This window comes from Parambassis ranga, chromosome 20, assembly GCF_900634625.1.
Source record: "Parambassis ranga chromosome 20, fParRan2.1, whole genome shotgun sequence".
In the NCBI taxonomy this organism is placed as follows: domain Eukaryota; kingdom Metazoa; phylum Chordata; class Actinopteri; family Ambassidae; genus Parambassis; species Parambassis ranga.
Window position 1 is genome coordinate 851,550 of NC_041040.1, and position 19,361 is coordinate 870,910.

The window sequence follows — 19,361 nt, forward strand, 5'->3', positions numbered from 1 at the left end:
CTTAGCAAAAAAAACAAAAAGCTGCAGAGACTGAGAAAGGAAATGTCAGACGATGTAAGACACAGAGAAATGAAGAGAGAGAGAGAAAGAATGAAAAGCTGAGAGAAGTCGACAGCAACAGAGCAGCCTCCCCCTGTGGACTACTTAAAATTCCATGGTGGTAGTGTCTGTCTGGGTGATCGAATACAAAACACCGGTTTTAGCTAGGTGTTTACATCAGTCCATTTATGGAGTGAGTGAATTGAAAGGTTAAATAGTAACGTGCACAACAGGTTTTTTTTTAGTGGATACAGTTGGCTGAGTGTGCCTGAGTGTGTGATGCAGCACAATAAGCCTTCAGCAGGAGGTTGTGTAGTAGCTGACTATCACAGCTGACACTTGGATTCAGGGTCAGGATAAAACAGCTCATTATAACTGATGGAGGCTCCTTTCATGCTGTCTACGCTGCTGTCCTGTTCTTTCTACTGTGTTCCTGTTAGTCTGGAGGCTCATTAGACTCCTGGTGAGGACAGGCAGAACCAAGATGGCTGAAAGCGGGTCATGGTCAAAATGATGACTGTCTTTAAAATGGGGTCACTGACTTGAAAATGTGGCTCCGTTCGGTTCATGTTCGGTCATACTTCCATGTTTTTTCTTTCTTCTCTTTGTGTCTGTCTCCCCTCAGCTGGCGCTCCACTTGTTTTTTCGCTGCCTGCCACAGAGGCTGCCAGCCTGGCCACTGGAGTATTGAAGGGGCAATCATCTTTATATTTGCTGTGCCCTGAAGTCTAAACACAAACATGGCAGAGTCATCTGGCTAGAGGCTGTGTGTATTTTGTGCATCTGTTTACTTTATACCAAGGTCAGGGAAATATCTGTGTTGTTCCTGTTGTTGTAAGACACCAGATAAAGCCTAGAAATTCACGATGAAACAGTGTCCTCAGTGATGCTTCATAGAGAATGCTGGAAGTTGTGTTGTATGAGCCGTGGTATACTGTAGCTGGGTCTGAGCTGCTCCTCTCTAGAGGGGTTGTGGAGAATGGTGATAAGCAGATTACAAAGAGTAAAGGGGGGTGTTTTGGTGGAAGAATCTACATGAATGGTGCAGATGAATGTGTCCATGATGACCAGAGGACGTGTAGAAGCTGGTGCTTTGAATGCAGGGAATGATCAAAAGAAGACACAAGAACAGAGGAAAGGGATGAATAATGAGTATTGCATGAGGCAGATACTTTTACAATTCAAAAAGAAGTGGTTAAGAAAATGAGCACTGAACAAGTCATTCAGTGGATTTACTGTCATAACATTAAGTTTGTCCTTATGCCGACCCGCCCTCCTTCTGAGAATCAAGCAGATAATGTCACATAGTGTTTGGGCACAATGAACAGAATGTTCTTTCAGCAGCAGGCCTCTGTTCAGCTGTAGTAAAAGGCTTTGGGACGTGGCCATGTGTTTTGTTTGCTAATTGCAGTCACAGCACTGAATTACAGAACTGTCTGCTTGTGTGTTTATGTGGGATTAGGCTCAATAAACTGTTGCCTGAGAATGTTTCTATGTATCTGCATTGTCTAATGTAGCAGGTGATAGTAGGAAAGTTTGAAGAGCATATATTTTGTCTAAGTCTGCTGTTGAAGGAGTGTTTTGGCACATCCTTTTGCAACAAGGAGCTTAATGGTTGCCATTTAAAAGTCATGATAGTGCTGTCCACCATTTTCTAGAGATCTAAAACACTGTAAATAGAATTCTCTATGCTCCTAGATGGCCTGACTGGAACTCTGCAGTAGTCTGGAGTTACCTCAGCTGCACTGCAACAAATGCACCTAGACTGTCATTGGGCCATGGTTGTGTGACAACACAACAAGACAACTACATGACTGAGTTGGAACACTGACTGAACACTGAATTTAATTTACTAATTGCCTTAAACGTGAGCAGCAAGTTCTTGAAGAGAGAGTACCTAGTTGGGCTCAAACCACCAATTGATTGCACAAAAGAGTCAGAGAAATTTTCCAGCATACCCTGATGACGTTTCATGAATGTCAATCAATGGGACAGTGTAGAACTTCAGGTACTCTACACTTTCGACTGGGGTCAACTTTAAAGCTAAGCCAGGGTCACAAGCACAAATTTGTTCACTTGTGTTCTAGATTTTGTTTCTGAGTCAGGTAATGGGTTATCTAAGTGTGAAAAACACTGTGGGTCGTCTGTTCATTTGTTGATAGAGTCTTGGTCATCCAGGTTCTTTTTCACACCAAGATCTTGATGCAGGCAACTGGAGTCTGTTAATAAAAGCAGCTGAAAGTGAGAACAGCGTTCAAAGACCTCAGCATCTTATTTCTTCAGAGCTCTCTAACTGAGCTGCCGGTGAGGCTTGTATGCCTCCCTGACAGACAAACTGAACACTCCCACTTCTGATAGAACAATAAGTCACAAAGTCCACTCTTCACGCTGTTACCACTCCACAGCCACTTAGAAGTGTCCGCTGTGTTTGATGTGTTTCCAAAGGCCAGGGATGGAGTGGAGCCTTCACATCGCTGTAAGAGTGTCGGGGCTGACAAACCACACTCAGCCGGGCAGCTTGTGTTCTGTAATGTTGTGGGGCACGGAGTAAAAGGGGTTTAATGAGACAGCGTCTGTAAGAGCTGATTTACATAATCCACTTGAGAAGCCAAGTGAAGGCTTTAGAAATGAGCAGTTTATTAATGACTAAAACCTCAGTGACCAGCACTGCTGATGTTTGTGATGGATTCATTATGGTAGTTTGAACATTTACTACCTTCATAAGCTCCCGGTACAGTTTGTAGCTCCAGTAGGAACTGAGCCTGATAGGTCAGTGATCAGTGTACATTTTCCCAAAAACAGGCCTAAATATTCCAGACACAAAGTGGCAGACATGCCTCGGAGACACATTACAGAGACCTTTTAACAGGAGAGCAGAGTCAGAAAATAAACCACATATAAAATAAGGCAAGAAGAAACACCTGTGATGAGGTGGTGCTCTTCATTAGAGTCTCAGCTTAACAGCCCTAAATGAGCTGTTAGTGTTATCATTGTGCTAATGAACCCTTCTCATAAATTGGCTCACTGCACCCAGATGCTCATTGTTCTCTGCTGTTCTGAGCCATGTATTAAACAAGAGCGAGGCCGCCGCAGGGCCATCCTGGTGCTAATGCAGCAGGTTGACATTAAGCTAGCAGGGACAGCAAAAATAAAACAGATCCTGCAACAAAGAAGCAAAAGCAGCGCTGCTGAAACAGTTTAGTTTTTACGGGTGTTTCAAGCACCACACTTTTAAAGAGCTAAATCCAAAAGACTCTGGGCAGTGAGAGGTGTTGAGACCAAGGCCTCAACAATCCATATTATTCATGTCAATATGGTGGATGCTATTTAACCTCCAGCACTTAAAACTTACATCATTCTTGACCTCCATCTTTGCAACAAAATGTCCCTCATCAGCCTACATCCACCCTAAAGGCACATCTTCTGTCCCTGATGGATGCTCCTAATCACAGACTGTGTCAATAATTCAGACCCGTCTCTGAACGGCCTGTTTCTCCTCTGGATATAACACGTTTCTTCCTGTCGTCTATAGATTTGTTAGGTGTTGGTGATGAAACAGTAAAAAGAGATGCTGGCTGACAGGTTTGCTAATGGGAAGAAATAAAAAACATGGACGAAGGTTCTCAGTGAAGACAGATCCTCTTTGTTGAACACGGGGTGATGGGCTGGGTGACGCCTCCCGCTGGCTGCTTAAATGAAGCCATTTTCACCAGGCTTTCCACAGCTGTGACACGTATCAGATTTCTGCCTCATTACAGGATCAAGTTGGTCTCCTGAGCCACTCATTGTTTACAGTGGGGAAAATGAAGGCCTTGCTTGTTTGGTGTTTTTACCTGTTTCTCCTGTTGTTCTCATTTCCCTGTCCCACGCCAACCCTCAGGCATTAGAATTGAAGGGCAGACCAGGCTTTTGTCTTTGTTCTTTCTCTTAGCATCATTTGATGTTATCTTCATCTGTAAAGTGATTTTTTTTCTGCATGTTTCTCAGAGACATAGACAAATGGACTGAGCCCAGACATGAGCCTTTAATGGTTATCTACAGTTGTGTGTCAGGACTCACTGTCCCAGTTTGGGATTGATAATACATTTTAAAATCAAAACAGCCACTTCCATTACATGAAGACAATCACACAGGTGGCCAGTGAGTCATTAACCCCGCTGAGGACATCTACAATCACTCACTCTGGATAACTAGGCGATGAATTTCCTGATAACTGCAGATCTAATGTGTTCTAAGAGCCATCTATGGTTAATGTTCAGTTCACTAGTTACTATAGAGAACTGAGTCTGCACAGACCGCCTGCCTCTGTGTATGAACATATAACTAAACCCCGTCACTTGTTGTCGTTGAAGTCTTTTGAGCAGAGAATCTGTGTCACTGTTTTTAAAACTATCATCCAGATATCGGACACTCTGGTTGCTAAAACTGGACACAACTACAATCAGCAGCTCTGACCGTGGTTAGGTCATCACCACCTGAGGACAGATGATGCATTTTAGTGAGTCAGCAGGAGGGAAATGTTTTGTTTATATTGCATGATGGTCTGCTTTAGCAAGACATCTTTCAGCAGTTTGTGCTTATTCAATGAACCAGTTCAGCTTCGCTCAATGGCGTAGAGGAGAAGAGGAGGAGGAGATGTAGAAAGCAGCAGAAAAATGATCATCACAGCAGTCTGGTAGGATAATTATCAACAAGGTGCAGAGAGGAGGAGGTGAGCTGTGACAGGAGAAAAGAAAAACCGCAGCACCTCCCTGAGGGCAGAAGCTGAAGGAGGCAGTGAGGGAGGTGAGCTGTGATACCTGCCCTGCAGAGCACACACTTATCGTATCGATTCAGTTAACTGTGTCCTGCAGGTATGTGTGTGTCTTACAAGAGTGAGCAAATAGGCTCCACCAGGCACCAGCCCAGGGGCCAAACAGCTGGCAGTGGGGCTCGAAATAAACCTTCTATTTGAGGTTGCTAGTATATCTGTTCAGTCACAAACGAAGACAGTATCACATGCTTTTGGTGTGTTTGTATTTTGCACACACACAGTGCCTATGGAAGAATCTACTGTGCAGTAAATACTGGAAAGATGTGGAGATATATTGTACAATATATAAATAAATACATCATCCATCCCCTGAGTGGCTGTAGAGAAATACATTGTGGTGGCACTGAGCTGCAGGGTGTTGGATGCTTGATACATTGTAGTTGACCTGTTTTTTTTCTTCCTACTTTCCAGTAAAATCCGATAAGATGGAGAAGGAAGACAAGAAGGTGGAAAAGCTGGAGGAGAGTGCAAAGAAGGTGGACCTGTTCGACCCTCTGGAAAAACCTGAGCAGAAGAGCGTGAAGGTTGAATTCACAAGCAGTGAGACTCCAACCAAGGTGGAGAAAGAGGCAGAAAAGGGGAAGGAGAAAGATAAAGAGCCAGAGAGGGTTAAAGAGGAGAAAGAGCCTGAAAAAGTGAAGGTGACGGAGGTGCAGGCAGAAAAGGAGACAGAGAAGGTGAAAGAGAAGGAGCCAGAGCAAGTGGCACCAATGCAGCAGAAGAAAGAAAAAGAGGATAACATGCACAAGACAGAAGAATCACCTGAAAAAGTGGAGCAGGTAGAGAAAGTGAAAGTAACAGAAAAAGTTGAGCACAAAGTCGAAAAAGAAGAGAAAGAAAAAACAGACGCCGAGAAGGCCGAGACGACAGAGATGAAGGATGGCAACGAGCAGCACACAGACAAAGTGGAAAAGACCCCAGAGCCACAGCTGACACCTGTCAAGCTCGATACCAGTTATGACAAGCCGGAGAAGAAGGCTGACACAGAGACAATGGCGACAGCAGAGGTGCAAGAAACCAAGAAAGAAGAGGCCGACCAAGCCAAGGTGACAGAAAAAGAGGATCAGGCGGAGAAAGAGAAGCCTGCGGAGAAAGAGAAGCCAGACAAGAAGCAGGCGGATAAAAAGGCAGCTGAGAAGAAAGATGAAAAGAAGGACAAAGCTGTGAAGGCAGACGCAGGAGAGAAGGCCAAAAAACCCACGAAACCTGCAGCTAACGGAAGCAGCGCCACACCGAGCAAAGACCTGAAGACCAAGGTAGGAGTCCCAGGAGTTCTGCTCACACAGTGGGTCAGAGGCTGCTTCATTTCTACCACATTAGACTTCAAAACATTACATCACAGAGTAGCAATAAGACAAGCTGACACGTCTACTAAACAGATGAAGAGTCTAACAGAATATGGCACAGGAGAGGTGTATGACATTGCTCTGTCACCTAGCATGCAGCTAACGCTTCTGCCCCTGCTTTTTAATTTAATTTATCATGATGTGTGTGCACTCCGGCCTGTTTAAAGTCATCCATATGTTAACTATGAAACAGAAGTTCCAGTGTTATTTATTAGCTTATTGTTTTTATTACACGTGTTGCTGCTTATGCTGCTTAACCCTGCTGCCATGATCATCCGTTTTCCTCATTTTTATTCTTTTTCCTTTTTTGCTTCCCCTCCTTATTTTGCCTTCCATCCACCCTGCGTACGTGTTGGTGTCGCAGCCCGCTGCCGGGGCGGCCAAACCGAGTGCGGCTGCCAAAATGCGGCCGAGCTCTGCGGCTGCTGGTGGTACAACCGCAGCAGCCGCTACCAAACGTCCCACATCCACCAACACCACCACCACAGACAAAAAACCTGCCACAGCCAAGGCACCATCCACAACCGCTGCAGGGCCTAAGAGGCCCTCCACCAACTCTACCAGCCGCCCCACATCCTCCTCCACCACCACCACCACACGTGATGTTAAACCCAAGGTAGGTGTTAGCCATCAGGAAAGGCAGCAGAACCTGACTTCATGGATGGTGTCTGATCCTCTCAAACAGCATACAAAAACCAATCAGCACCAAAGACAAAAGATCAAATGATGTCTAGTAGGTTTGAGCATTTTAAACACTTACTATAAGTTTATTTTTTTGTCTCAGAAATCTGTTTCTAAGCCACAGGTCTGGGACTTTTGTCCATCTGCTCTCTGCCTCTTAGCATGCACAGGCTCACAGTGGTGTATTATAACACTCTGATAAGTTAAGGGGTTCAGCTTTAGGGATGACACAAGTAAAAGCTGGCAAATAAACAAGAAACAAAATGTGCAAATCAGGCCAGCAGTCTTAAAAAGGTTGTTTTTAACATAATGTGGAGATAATGGAGATGATAGTTGCTGCTGTTCTGGTGGACCATGTCATGAACCTGGACCCTGTCACCCTGGCGTTTTGTTCATATTAGCTTAAAGTTGTAGTACAAAACCATTTTTATATAAATGAACATCTGGTTTAGACTTTGCAAAACACATTGACACACAAGGTAGGAACAAAAATACAGACATATTTCAATCATTCTTAGACAATAATCCATTTTTTGATGGCGTAAATCTAACAGTTACATTAGGGGGGAGACAAACATTCTGCACCGTGGCTTTAAAAGAGTCAAAGTGAAACTGCAGATATTAAATGGACCTCAAGTCTTTAGATCGACAGACATTTATTGTTATTTGAGTATTTATAATAAGTGACAATATTAATATTGAAAACCCTGTAAGGTTGAATTATCCGTATCCCTTCCGGTCTCGGGGACAAATGTGTAAAACAGGATGTTCTTCTGGTCTGGGTCATTTGCTCCTATTTTGCGTCCTCAAAAGTCCTGCCATCCTTCTGTCACCCTCTTTCAGTGGTCTCTTTAACCAGTGTGAAATCTAGCCTTTATTTAGCTCATCAGCGCCCAAGGGTGCAGGGTGACTCAGTTCAGCATGCCGGTCTGTTGCAGGACGGCTCAGCTGCATGTGGACCACGGCATCATCCTACGGGTTTATATGCTGCTGAACGAAACACGGACTCAATCTACATCTCCTGTGCATCAGGGTGAAATCTCTGACCCGATTCTCTGTGAACGTTCGCATGAACCGATAACAGCAGTTGTATCGTGACCCAATTTAAGGCTTCTATTGGTTTTGTTGATTTGATTTCCTGCTGCTGATGTTTGCCTTCATTCATCAGCTGACATCTGCCGCCTTCTGATTCTTCTCTTTTTCTCCACAGGCGCCCACAGAGAAGCGCCCCCCGGTGCCAAAGGCCAGCACCACCACCTCAAATCAAACAGGCTCTGCCGCTGACACCAAAAATGGAACTGGTACCACAGCAGCCAGTAAAACATCCGCATCAGCGCGCACGGCGGCACCTGCTCGCACCGCTACCAGCACTGCTGCAACCAAAAAGCCTCTGGGTGATTTTTTTACTTCATTCTCTGAGAATGGCAAAGATGTTTCTTCTGCATTCACACATCCTTTGACAATCTGTGTTTCAGCCTCTAAGACAGAGAGCAAACCAGGAGAGGAGAAGAAGGCCAGCACTCTGAAGACCTCTACAGGTAATAGACTCCCCCTTCAGGCCGCGTGGAGGAACTCCTCCTGTCAGCTTCACATGTTGAATCTTGTTGATTTTCTCCTGAGATCAACCTTTTTGTTCCTTGAAGCCAAAAAAGTGAAATCTTGATTGATTTCACGTTTTTAATGAAATATTAACAACCACAGAGAGGTGACAAAGGTGATCTCTGGCGCCCCCTTCTGGGGGTCTCCCGTTTTGAAACAAGGTGTCTAAAGAATGATGATGTTCCCACACAGATACTTAGGTTGGTCAGTAAATGCTGTCTGTTTGATGATTGGTGTTCCAGGACGGAGGTCATCTTAATGATCCCCCCTCCTGCCGCCTCTGCTTCTATTTCTGTCCTCTTTCTTCTCCACTGGTTCCTTTCCTCCGTTTTGCCTCCTATCTCTCTCTCTTTGTGCAGCTTTACTCCTCCTGGTGACAGATCAGTTTACATTTTGGCAACAGGAGAGCTGTCAGCAGGAGTAACACACACACACTGTCCAACCGTGACAATGCCGGGCAGGCTCTGTTCGGAGAGAGGCTTTATAGCTGGAGAGTTAAAAACCTTCACCACAGCAGCCTGTGGATTACTGTCCCCGTGCTGTTGACAGGAGTTTGCAGCTCCTGCTGATGCAGCCTCGGGTTGTCTAATCTGCCAAAAAGTCAAATTCCTCTTTAGAAATGTGGAAGTGAGGGGGAGGATTTTCTCAATTAAACATGTCTCAACGGGAGCCAGAAATATTGGAAAGGCTGTCGGGGAGGATTGACAGCAGGACACGTGGCCCAGCATGCATCAGCACTGTAAGGAAAGAGCTGACACAATGTTGTGAATTTGAGGATTTTAATTGGTTGCACTGCTTCAGTGGCTTAAAAGTAAAAGATGCAACTAAAACCCTTTACACTTGTTCAGGACTGGGTTTGAATATAGGCTTTTATATTCCATAAATGAATGATGTGGCCTTAGTTTAGAGACTGGTTATTACAGAAAAAGCTAGTGGTCAATGTGTGATTTCAGACTTCAGCAAAATAGTTTTCAATCGAAAATCAACACTTGAAACTCTGTGTCTCTCCTACCAGCCGACTCCACCAAGACCAAGACCACCACCACCACCACCACCCGCAGCACTGCTTCGGCCACCGCTGCCTCCTCTCGCACTCGAACCACCGCATCCAAACCAGCCACGCCATCCAGCAACACGGGCGCACCACCAGAGAAGAAGCCCCCGGTGCCCCGCGCCCCTCGGGTCGCCTCTTCAACCACAGCGACCACCACCTCCAGGACCACCGCTCGCCCTGCCACGGCGCCGGCCCCCGACATCCGCAACGCTCGCTCCAAGATCGGCTCAACGGACAACATAAAGCATCAGCCAGGAGGAGGGAAGGTAGGTCCGGCCGTGCCTTCACCTGCTGCCAGCGTGTGTGTTCTGACGTCAGACGTCTGTGCCTGCAGCGTCTTTGATATAACACAGAGCTCTGCTTTCTATTTCTGCTCCTCTTAAAGAAACATTGCTGGATCTCATCAGTCAAACCTTCCATTATTTTACCATATCTTTCCCTCCATGGAATTTATCCTCCCAGCTTCATAGAGACTCTTCAAGCATGTGTGTGGAAGGACCATTTTAGTTTATTGCACATCCTCTTCCGCCCCCCCCCCTTCCTGCACAGTCTCCTCTTCCTTTGTGTTGTGATGAGGTGTTGACCCGGGGTGGGCTTGTCTCCCCAGGTGTCTTCCGCCTCTCAGAGCAGGGGCGTGGCCTCCAAAGAAACCAGCCAGGGCAAAGTGAGTTCCCTCTCCATCCATCACATTCTCCACAAGCACCATCTTTTCAGTTGACTCATGTTTCTGTTTTCTTTTCACCACCTCTCATGTGTTTTTTTGTTTTTTGTGTAAGCCTGGCTGGAAACAAATCACTCATCTGCTGTTACACCCACACACATATTCACGGCATAGTCTCAGACAGGCCTCTGGATAATTTAAACTGTAATTACAACCTCGGCTAATTATTTCTGGTTTTTTATTTTGCTTGTTTTGACATAGATGACTGTTCTCATCGTTAATTAGTGTCCATAAAACCATGAAGGTGATAATTAACCTTGATCTGAGGTCACAGAGGTTTAAAATGCTGATTTATAATTCACCCATGAGCCTTATTATTAGTTTAAACAATGAAAAATGATATTAGAAAGCAGTAATCTGCCTCACCCAGGGACCAAATTAGAAGAAGAGCCTGGTTTCTGTTTCTCCTCATCTGGATCTGAAGCAGCATATAAAACTCTGTCAGCATGTATGGATACGTGTTGCATGGGGGTACTTGTTTGGTTTGATTGTTTCTTGGTAGGACACACGGGCATCTCCCGCTCATTCTCATGTGACTCAGACGTTTTTTTGTTTTTGTTTGCTGTAGCACACTAACCTGCTTCACTCCATGTACTGCTGGTGTTGTTAATCTGTGTTCTGAGAGTCCACAGCACTCTGTGAGCAGGGATAGGTGTTCAAATGTTGTGCTGCATGTGTTGCATGTATGTTTTATAAACAGTCCTCAGCAGCTTCTGCTTTCTGGCAAACCTGCAGTTTCATAATCTTCCAGTCCCTTTGTGTCAACAATTAGCATGTTTTACCATTTCAGCCCAACAACGGTTAGCAAGATTAGCCGTGGTATTTGTTGCCATAGTGCTCGGGTGAACCTTGCTCCTTCCTTCTACCCTGTTCCTCTAACCCTACTTGTTATGGTGACTTCTTCTCCCTTACACTTCCTCCTCTTCCTCCTCTTCTTCCTCTCTTTCATCCTCTTCCTTCCGTTTGCCTCTCTCTGCTCTCCTCCTTGCTGCTATGCTGCCTCCATATAGGTTCAGATAGTCACCAAAAAGCTGGACTTCAGCCACGTCACCTCTCGCTTGGGCTCCAAGGACAATATGAAGCATGTTCCTGGTGGAGGGAATGTAAGTACTGCCTGGCCCACAACCAGAGCTCATATGCCTCGGCCAGTTAGTCAATTCGGCGCAAAAGAGCAAAGATGAAATGTTTGATTTTCATCTCTTAAACTGTCCTGGACATTGAAGCCAAGTGCTGGTCTTGGTTGGACTCTGAAGGTGGAGGTGACACATTGGACAGCAGGCTAGCAAGTTTAAAGTACCCACCTTGTTGCCAGAACCCGCTTCACACTCCCTTGGTTTCCTTTAACTCTGCCTGTGTTGTCCTGCCCTCCCACTAACTCACTAAATCCTCAACATTCAACCAGCCTGTGATTGGCTCTGTCATGGTCTGGTTCTGTGAGATAAATTTGGGACTTCTAGGTTCCTGAAATGATGTCTTCCTGTCTTAATTCTTCTTCCAACATGTTCATGCACAAAATAAACGTTTTCTCGTCAACCAGGATTTTGCATTTGCCACGACACCGAGGATCCTGCTGGTTTATTTTCTTTACTGATATATATCAACCCCCCTGACCCAGCTGTTCTACAAAGAAACTACGCATTTATTAAAAGACATACTTCTGTAACATCCAACAGGTGCAGATCCTCAACAAGAAGGTGGATGTGAGCAAAGTGACGTCAAAGTGCGGATCCAAGGACAACATCAAGCACAAGCCTGGTGAGCGGAGAGATGATTCAAAGCTTTTAAACTTTCCATTTTTTGTGCAAGCTTGTGTCAGACTGTGGGCGGATGGACACCATGATAGCTCTAAATCATGGTAATTGTCAGCAGCCACTGGCACTCCATGACCTCTACTGCACAGAACCTGATACCAAGATTGGATCTTTTTCCAACATAGCGGTGCCTGTATCCAGGATGTTTGTGCGTACGATCATCAGACTGATTTCATGTGTGTACTGCAGGTGGCGGTGACGTGAAGATCGAGTCCCACAAATTGAAGTTTAGGGAAAAGGCTCAGTCCAAAGTGGGCTCCATGGACAATGTGAGCCATTCACCTGGTGGAGGAAACATCAAGGTGAGATGGCGTTACTGGATTATATTTCATAGCTAATAACAAAATGTGAAAGTAAAAAGTGTCAATCCGTCCACCATTAGCTTCTATGTATCTGCCTTATCTTATGGAAGGTCACAGGAGCTCACACCTTTCACACCCATCACAAAGTCACTAGTTTCCCTGTCATACCTGTCTTTGGTTTAATGGGAGAAAGCTGCAGAGTCTGCAAAAAGCCAAAGACACAGAAGAATTCTGGCTAGCCAGCAGGTTTAAACACAGAACCACCACAACAACAACTACATGGGTGAAAAGGAGCCCCACAGAGAAGAATATGAAAACAGAACATTCATAGAAATAGAATGAAAAAGCTGAAAAGCTCATTCAGGTGCATCAGACTTGTGTTTTTGCATCTGTCACGTCACTAGTGGATGATTGTGTGAAGGACACTGTTTCGGTTCCTTCGTTTGCTGTGTGCGTGTGTGTCTGCATGCTAATATGTGAACATGTGTCATGGGGCTGTGTGTGTGTGTGACAGGGTGTAGTTTCAGACTTCTCATGCTCGTCCTGCCCCACTTCTGTGTTCACAATGACATCTAAAAGTGATGATGCTTACAGCCCATCATCAGCCATCTGCAGTCAGCTCCCTCTGAGATCGTGCTCTGCAGGCCTCAGCTGAGAGAGGCGGGAAGAGACAGCAGCCAGGATGGCTGCACATTAGGTATCACAGGACTGTGCTGATAGAAGGAAGGAAAGAGATGTGTTAATGGATGAGATGGTGGTGATGATGATGTCACCTGTCCCCTCAGCCTATGGCAGCCCATCTGTGTTTTGCATGATGTCATCCTTCATCACATCCTCATCTTCACAGAGATCTCTGTATGCACGTTCATCATGATCATTGCTGAGAATAGCCCTCACAATAGCTTTTTGAAGTCTATTTTTAAACGTGGCTCTTTAGAACAAACAAAGGGCCCATTTTGCCTGTAAGACACAGTGTGAGACAGTTTACTGCAGGTGCAGTAAACTGTCTCTGATGGGATACTGATGGGATAAATAGCATTGGCATCTTTTTGCCTTTTCTAAGAAAAGTCTCTTTGTGATTGCCGCGACTCCTGCATCCTGCTGACAGTGACGGGAGACGGACGTCTGCACCGCTGCACACACAGCCTTACATATACACATTTTACAATGCAACACTTTCCCATCTGTCACTATCATTTTCTGTTACCATGGCGACAAATCCTGCCCCCCCACCTCAGCTCCGGCTGGCTTTAGCAACACTTAGCTTAACAGTTACCATGGAGATGAGTCCCGCCAGCACAAATGACACGCTGATGTTGCTGATGTTCTTTGAGCCTGTGCGATGAATCTGGTGGACACTGTATTAAAGTGACTGTTGGGCCTCTTTGTTATGTAGCAGCTCTTACAGTCATTTATGTTTATGGTTCAGCACATGTTGCACTTTACATCAACGGCTGTTTCAGTTTCCTTTCTATCATTGCTTTCATTAGGCATGTTCTTATTTGTTGATTCCATCTCTGTCCACTGTAGTCTGGCTCCAGATCTCTTGACTTATAGTCAAGTGTAATTGGTTAGAGATTCCTACATGCATAAATTCTTTCATAAAATAACTGGTGATGCAGTGATGCAGTGACACAGATCTGGAGCCAGGTTCTTCCATCCCCACCCCCACCGATTGACACGCCCTTGCTATGTGTTTCTAGGCTGAGGGGGACCAGGAGACAACAGAGGGGAGTGGGATTCCCCTGAGTGGCAGCCCGGCCCCGGCCCCAGGCTCCGAGCAGGGGCAGGCCGGGAGCCCCGCTGCCCAGGAGAATGGGCTGAAGGATGGGGCTCCCTGTGATAGTGAGGGCCTCCAGGAGCCCCAGGCTCTGGACTCACGTATCCCGGAGACAAGTAAGTTTCTAATGTGTGGGTTTGATTCTCACATAGAACACACAGAGGGAGGAGGCAGACTGGAACAGGTGGCCAGCAGAGTTAGAGAAGATGTGACTGCAGTATGTGAATGTGCTGTGATGCCTGCAGTCCAAGCGCCTGATCACACCGTCATCTTTTGACTTCTTATCTTGCAGGCATCTAACTCTGCTATACCTCTGCCCTCTTCATCTCAACTTCCCCCTAAAACATCACCGCCTCCCCCTTCCTCTCTCTCCCCCTTTTCTCTCTCTCTCTCTCTCTCTCTCTCTCTCTTTTTTGTTTTATGCCTCCCCCCTCTTCCCCTCCCCCGTCCTCTCTGCTGCAGATTGAGTCTGTCAAGCTCAACTTCCGCGAGAATGCTCGCTCTCGCACGGACCACGGCGCCGACATCATCACCTGGCCGGCCTCCCAGGACAACAACAGCAACAGACCCCCACATGGTTCCTCCTACTCTCTACACCACCACCACCACCAAAACCACCACCCGGCTCCTCGCAGTGTCTCCCTCATTGAGTCGCTGGCCTCCGCCGGCTGCGCCAGCTCCCCCTCCGCCCCCTCCTTGCTGCGTCTCCAGGTGGAGGTCCAGGGGGACGACGGCAGCCCCTTAAAGGGATCTTGACCTCTCTGCCCCCTTTTATCTTTAATCTATTGTTGCGAAACTTCGAGTCATCTGTCATCACACCTGTCCTCTGACATCACCGCCGCCACCCCCACCCTCTTAAGTGACTATACAGACTATGCTTGGTGGGAATCTGCGTGAAGGGAATCTTCATCCTCTGCACCCACAGCCTGGTGGTGGCCTCTCTTTGACCCCGCCTCCTCATCTCTCACCAGTCACTCCATGTATCAGCTACACAGCGTGGAAACCCCGTCGGACTCATAGCTTCTCTCTCTTGTCCTTGTGACTCTACGGGCCGTTTGTTTCCCAGTGACCGCTTTGCTTCAGTGGCATCATAGTTATTCAGTGTCCATCTCATCATCACTTCCTCTCTTCACTCATAAACAAGCTGACAAACAAAAAAAAACAAGCTAGACAACAAGTAGGCTGTTTAACTCTTTATTCTCTGTGTTTGTGATGATGTGTTTGAGTGACAAAGTTGTGTAAAAATGAGCTTTGGTGTTCCGTTCTGGATCTTATTTTTCTGTCTTTCTTTCCTTTGGAGTTCCTTGATTTGTTTTTTTTTGTATTTATTTATTGTATCTTTCTTCCTGTGTAAGCAATACAGCGGATGGTCTCTTTTCAGAAATCTCAGAAAACACGCACAGGTTCTTTGTACACACAGTTAAAGATGTCATTCAGAGGGAGGGAGGATGTTGAGGAAGGAGGTGAAGTGTTAAGTTGGAAGAAGATGAAGGTGCAGTTCAGATAAGAAGCGTCTCTGAAGCGGTGGAGTTAGCTGTGTGTGTCGTACGTGCCTCATGTCACCAGGGTGATGCAGGCTCACGCCTAAAAAAAAAAAAAAAAAGAAACGTGAGGAGCGACCTGCTGTTAACGAAGTGGAACTGTCAGGAAAGTCGTGTGTCGTCATGTTTGTCGTCCCAATTCAGGTGTTTCTACGAGGGTCATGGTAGCATGTTGCTAAAGCATAAACATCTTTGCTGAGTCAGCGCTCTCCTTGTTTGGAACATGGTGTGGCTTTATGCTCTTCTCTTGTAGCAATGTATTCGACTGTTGCCTCCTGTTGCCTTTATATACAGTAAATGACCGGGTCGTACTCGATCACACCAGGAGCTGGAAGCCTGCGTGCATTCAGACTGTGGTTTGGATCTGCGGTGTGATCTCAGACAGTAGATGGACAGGCGAGCCAGATCAGGATGGTTTTACCTTTTAGGGTCATGATTTGTACACATGGACTCAAACAGGATGGAATTTCTGAGGAAAATGTAGGATCTTTGTTTCACTGGAATATTATCCAAGTGATTTCTCAGCTTCATCAGACTAATGTAGCTCATTATACACGTGTTAGCCTTTAATATAGTCACCCTTTAAGGGAGAAAAAAAACTTTAATTTATGCATTTGTTCATTGTTTCTAAGCACCAAACTGATCTGAGTTCTGTACTCGCTCTCAGTTTCTGCTTTGTTCGGGTCCTTTAGAAAAATATCAGCCTGTCGCCTGCTAGCTGTGAACCAGGTCTGGCTGCTGCTTGGCAGTTTGTAATACTGTGAGTTTATTTCTCGTCTGCCTGCTGCTTCTGAGGGTGATGAGCTCGGCTTTCTAACTGCTGGCTTTGGACACTGTCAGGATCCCTTTTAAGACACAGGCTCCCCCTTTAGCATTTCATGTGCTGGGTCAGTGATCAATATTTGCTCTCATTTTTTTTTTTTGCCCAGTGTTTTGTCTCCACCAGCACTCGAGAAAAATTAGTTTTGGTCCGGTAGAAGTTTTCGTCCTGCAGAACCTTTGCCTCCTAACACACCATGTAAATAGTCATTGGGAGTAACAGTGTGATGAGAGCCGTGAGAGTGAACCAAAACAGAAAGACTGCAAAACCAAAACAATGAGCTGAAAGACGCTAAAAAGTTCATTTAAAATATATATTGATTATCGCAGGTTTGGCTAGTTTGAAGCAGTTGTGTCTTTTTTTTGTAACAAAATGTTGATTTAATGGAGGCGACTAATCAAAGTGACCGACAAAGTGCTGATGTTTAATCATTTAAAATGACACAAACCTTTGGAGATAACATGTGATGTTAATGACTAATAATTATCTGTAGAAAAGCTTTGAAACTAAATTGCACCTTAACGTTATGATATATCAGAGAGTGGAGTGTGATGAGTGGTGGTGTTAAACTTTAGAATCGCCCCTCTGAACAAATGAGGCTAAACGTGTTGGATGACATAAACAAAGCAATAATCTGACCTTTAACAGAAACAGGCTTTGTTTGTGTCACGCCTGCTTTCTAAACTCCTCCTGGTGCCTGTCATTGAATAAAGCGCAGCAGAGTTTATAATCACCTTATTGAAATTGCACATGGATGTATATAGATATGTTACTGCTGATGCGTTCTTCATGGCCCTTAATATAAAAACAAAGCAAAACAGCAGCAACAATGGAGGACGGGTGGTCTGGGAGGGGGGGCGCTTTTATTTCCAGACTTTTCCTTTAATGGTTTTATTGAAGGGGAGGACGCGTTTTATAGTGACTATGGCTATTATTCTGATCATTACAGTAGTATGACATGTTTTTAAAGAGTCTGCCTTTTTCCTTGTGAAGGGGCCGCTGAAGTGAAAGAATGTCTTTTGAGGTGTATTGTACTAAAGACGCAACACTTGTGTATATGTATTTATGGTTGTGCTCCTGTAGCCTTGATGATTGAAAGAGGATTTAACCCCCAAGACGACACTTAGACTTTAAATCTCTGATTTTTATTTAACCTGCAGTCTCTGCAGCTTGATTAGGAAATGTTAAACTGGCACCATAGAGCTTAATTAGTTAGTAAAAAAAACATTTTTAACAGAATTAGTGTGTGTGTCTGTCAAACATGCATTAAAGGACTAGTGTGTAAAATGTGTGGAGGTCCAGTCAGGTAGCTCACAACAGTCAAACCAAATACGGGCTCTTCGCCACCGCTCTTCATATATTCTGTCTGGAAACAGAGGGAAGTACCAAACTGCAATATACAACCTCACCACTAGATGTCACTAACATCTACACACTGGTCCTTTAAGAGATGAAAACATCTGTAAAAACCATTGACAGTAAAAACTATGGACAGAGCCTCCGTGACGTCACCCGTTTGTTTCTGAAGAGCCGTTTTGAGTCTCAGTGGGAGGTTCCGGGACGTGATGACCGCCGCCATGTTGGCAGCGTCACGTCAACTAAAACTCCGAATATGGACAAAGAGGGGGGCACGAGCGGGGTTTAGGGGGGCGGGCGATCGTGGAAGCAGGAAACTCACACTGTGATACGTCAACTGTCTGTCACTCAAGCGGCAACGCCCATAATTAGGCGTAATTTTAAGTCCGAATACAATTGAAACGAGTGAGTTGTAAAAAAATTCACCCCCCCTACAATTGACACTAGAAGAGAACCTATCATCTGAGACCACAGCGATTTTTTGTACCAGGCCGTAAACATGTTCTTTTCTGCTGTGAAATCGGCCATTTTAACATGGGAGTCTATGGGAAATTACTCTCTTTTGGAGCCAACCCCCAGCTGTTGCAGCGTGAATTACAAGTTTTGACACTTCCGCATGGGCTTCCACTTTGAGCCCCGAAGGTTGCCGCTTGGTAAAAACGCAGAGACCTCTGCAGGGTCTTTTGATAAATGGGACTTAAGCACCTGAGTCACATGACACTGTGTACCCAATCACAATGAGGAACAGAGGTCCTGCAGATCCAAACACCTTGACTGCTGCACCGTGGCACTCAGAGAGCAGCAAGGGGCCTTGGAGACACCCGAACACGTTCTTTTATTGGTTACACTCTAACCGTAGCTGTCAGGTTTGGCTTCTGTAATAAAGGCGCTGCAGAGCTTCACGCACCGCACTCACACAAGTGTAACACTAGCTAACCAACACCTACTGTACCCGCAGAGCATGCTGAAAACAACAATGGGATGTGTTAGGTAGACTTATTACGTCATTTGCAGAACCTCCTCATTGTTTTTGTTTGTTTGTTTTTTTCATTAATTTGAATTTTATTTTTTGGTTTGAAAAAAGAAAGTGTTTTATTGTGAGTACTTGTTAATTAGTGATGTGATTATTAAACATGAAATAAATTGGACTAAAACTCACATGTGGTGAACTTTCTTGTGATCCACTGTCTCCAATAATCAATAATTCAAAGAGCTGCGAGTGTGAGCCGACTCACACCAGAATGCATTTATGTATATATATATATATGTGACCTGTATTATTGATTACATGCTGTCCTGATCTGTGTTGAAAATACACTCCGGCACTTGCCAATGCAGTGCATCATACATGAGATCCCATATGGTCTAGCGGTTAGGATTCCTGGTTTTCACCCAGGCGGCCCGGGTTCAACTCCCGGTATGGGAATAATCATTTATTTAAATTGTCATTCAGACCATCTCACTGCTCCATGCAACTTAATTGTATTTCAGTGGTTAT

The 19,361-nt window shown here is 45.2% G+C and overlaps 1 protein-coding gene and 1 non-coding gene across 10 annotated transcripts in view; both read left to right on the top strand.

The window, feature by feature from the left end:
• The window catches only part of LOC114453643 (microtubule-associated protein 4), a 75,186-nt gene extending 57,454 nt beyond the window's left edge, over positions 1–17,732 (top strand). For 3 of the 9 annotated variants that reach the window (XM_028433611.1, XM_028433605.1, XM_028433608.1), the window contains 11 exons: positions 5,264–6,108; positions 6,563–6,814; positions 8,090–8,273; positions 8,355–8,417; positions 9,494–9,798; positions 10,140–10,196; positions 11,264–11,356; positions 11,927–12,008; positions 12,254–12,366; positions 14,070–14,262; positions 14,439–14,595. In XM_028433611.1, the coding sequence (XP_028289412.1) occupies positions 5,264–6,108; positions 6,563–6,814; positions 8,090–8,273; positions 8,355–8,417; positions 9,494–9,798; positions 10,140–10,196; positions 11,264–11,356; positions 11,927–12,008; positions 12,254–12,366; positions 14,070–14,262; positions 14,439–14,446 (2,195 nt within the window). In that variant the 3' untranslated portion in view covers positions 14,447–14,595. The other 6 variants (XM_028433602.1, XM_028433606.1, XM_028433603.1 and 3 more) reach the window with 5 other exon arrangements.
• Positions 17,733–19,217: 1,485 nt separating this feature from the next.
• Positions 19,218–19,289, top strand: trnae-uuc (transfer RNA glutamic acid (anticodon UUC)). The gene has a single exon. It is a non-coding gene; the product is annotated as a tRNA-Glu (tRNA).
• The last annotated feature ends 72 nt before the right edge of the window (positions 19,290–19,361 follow it).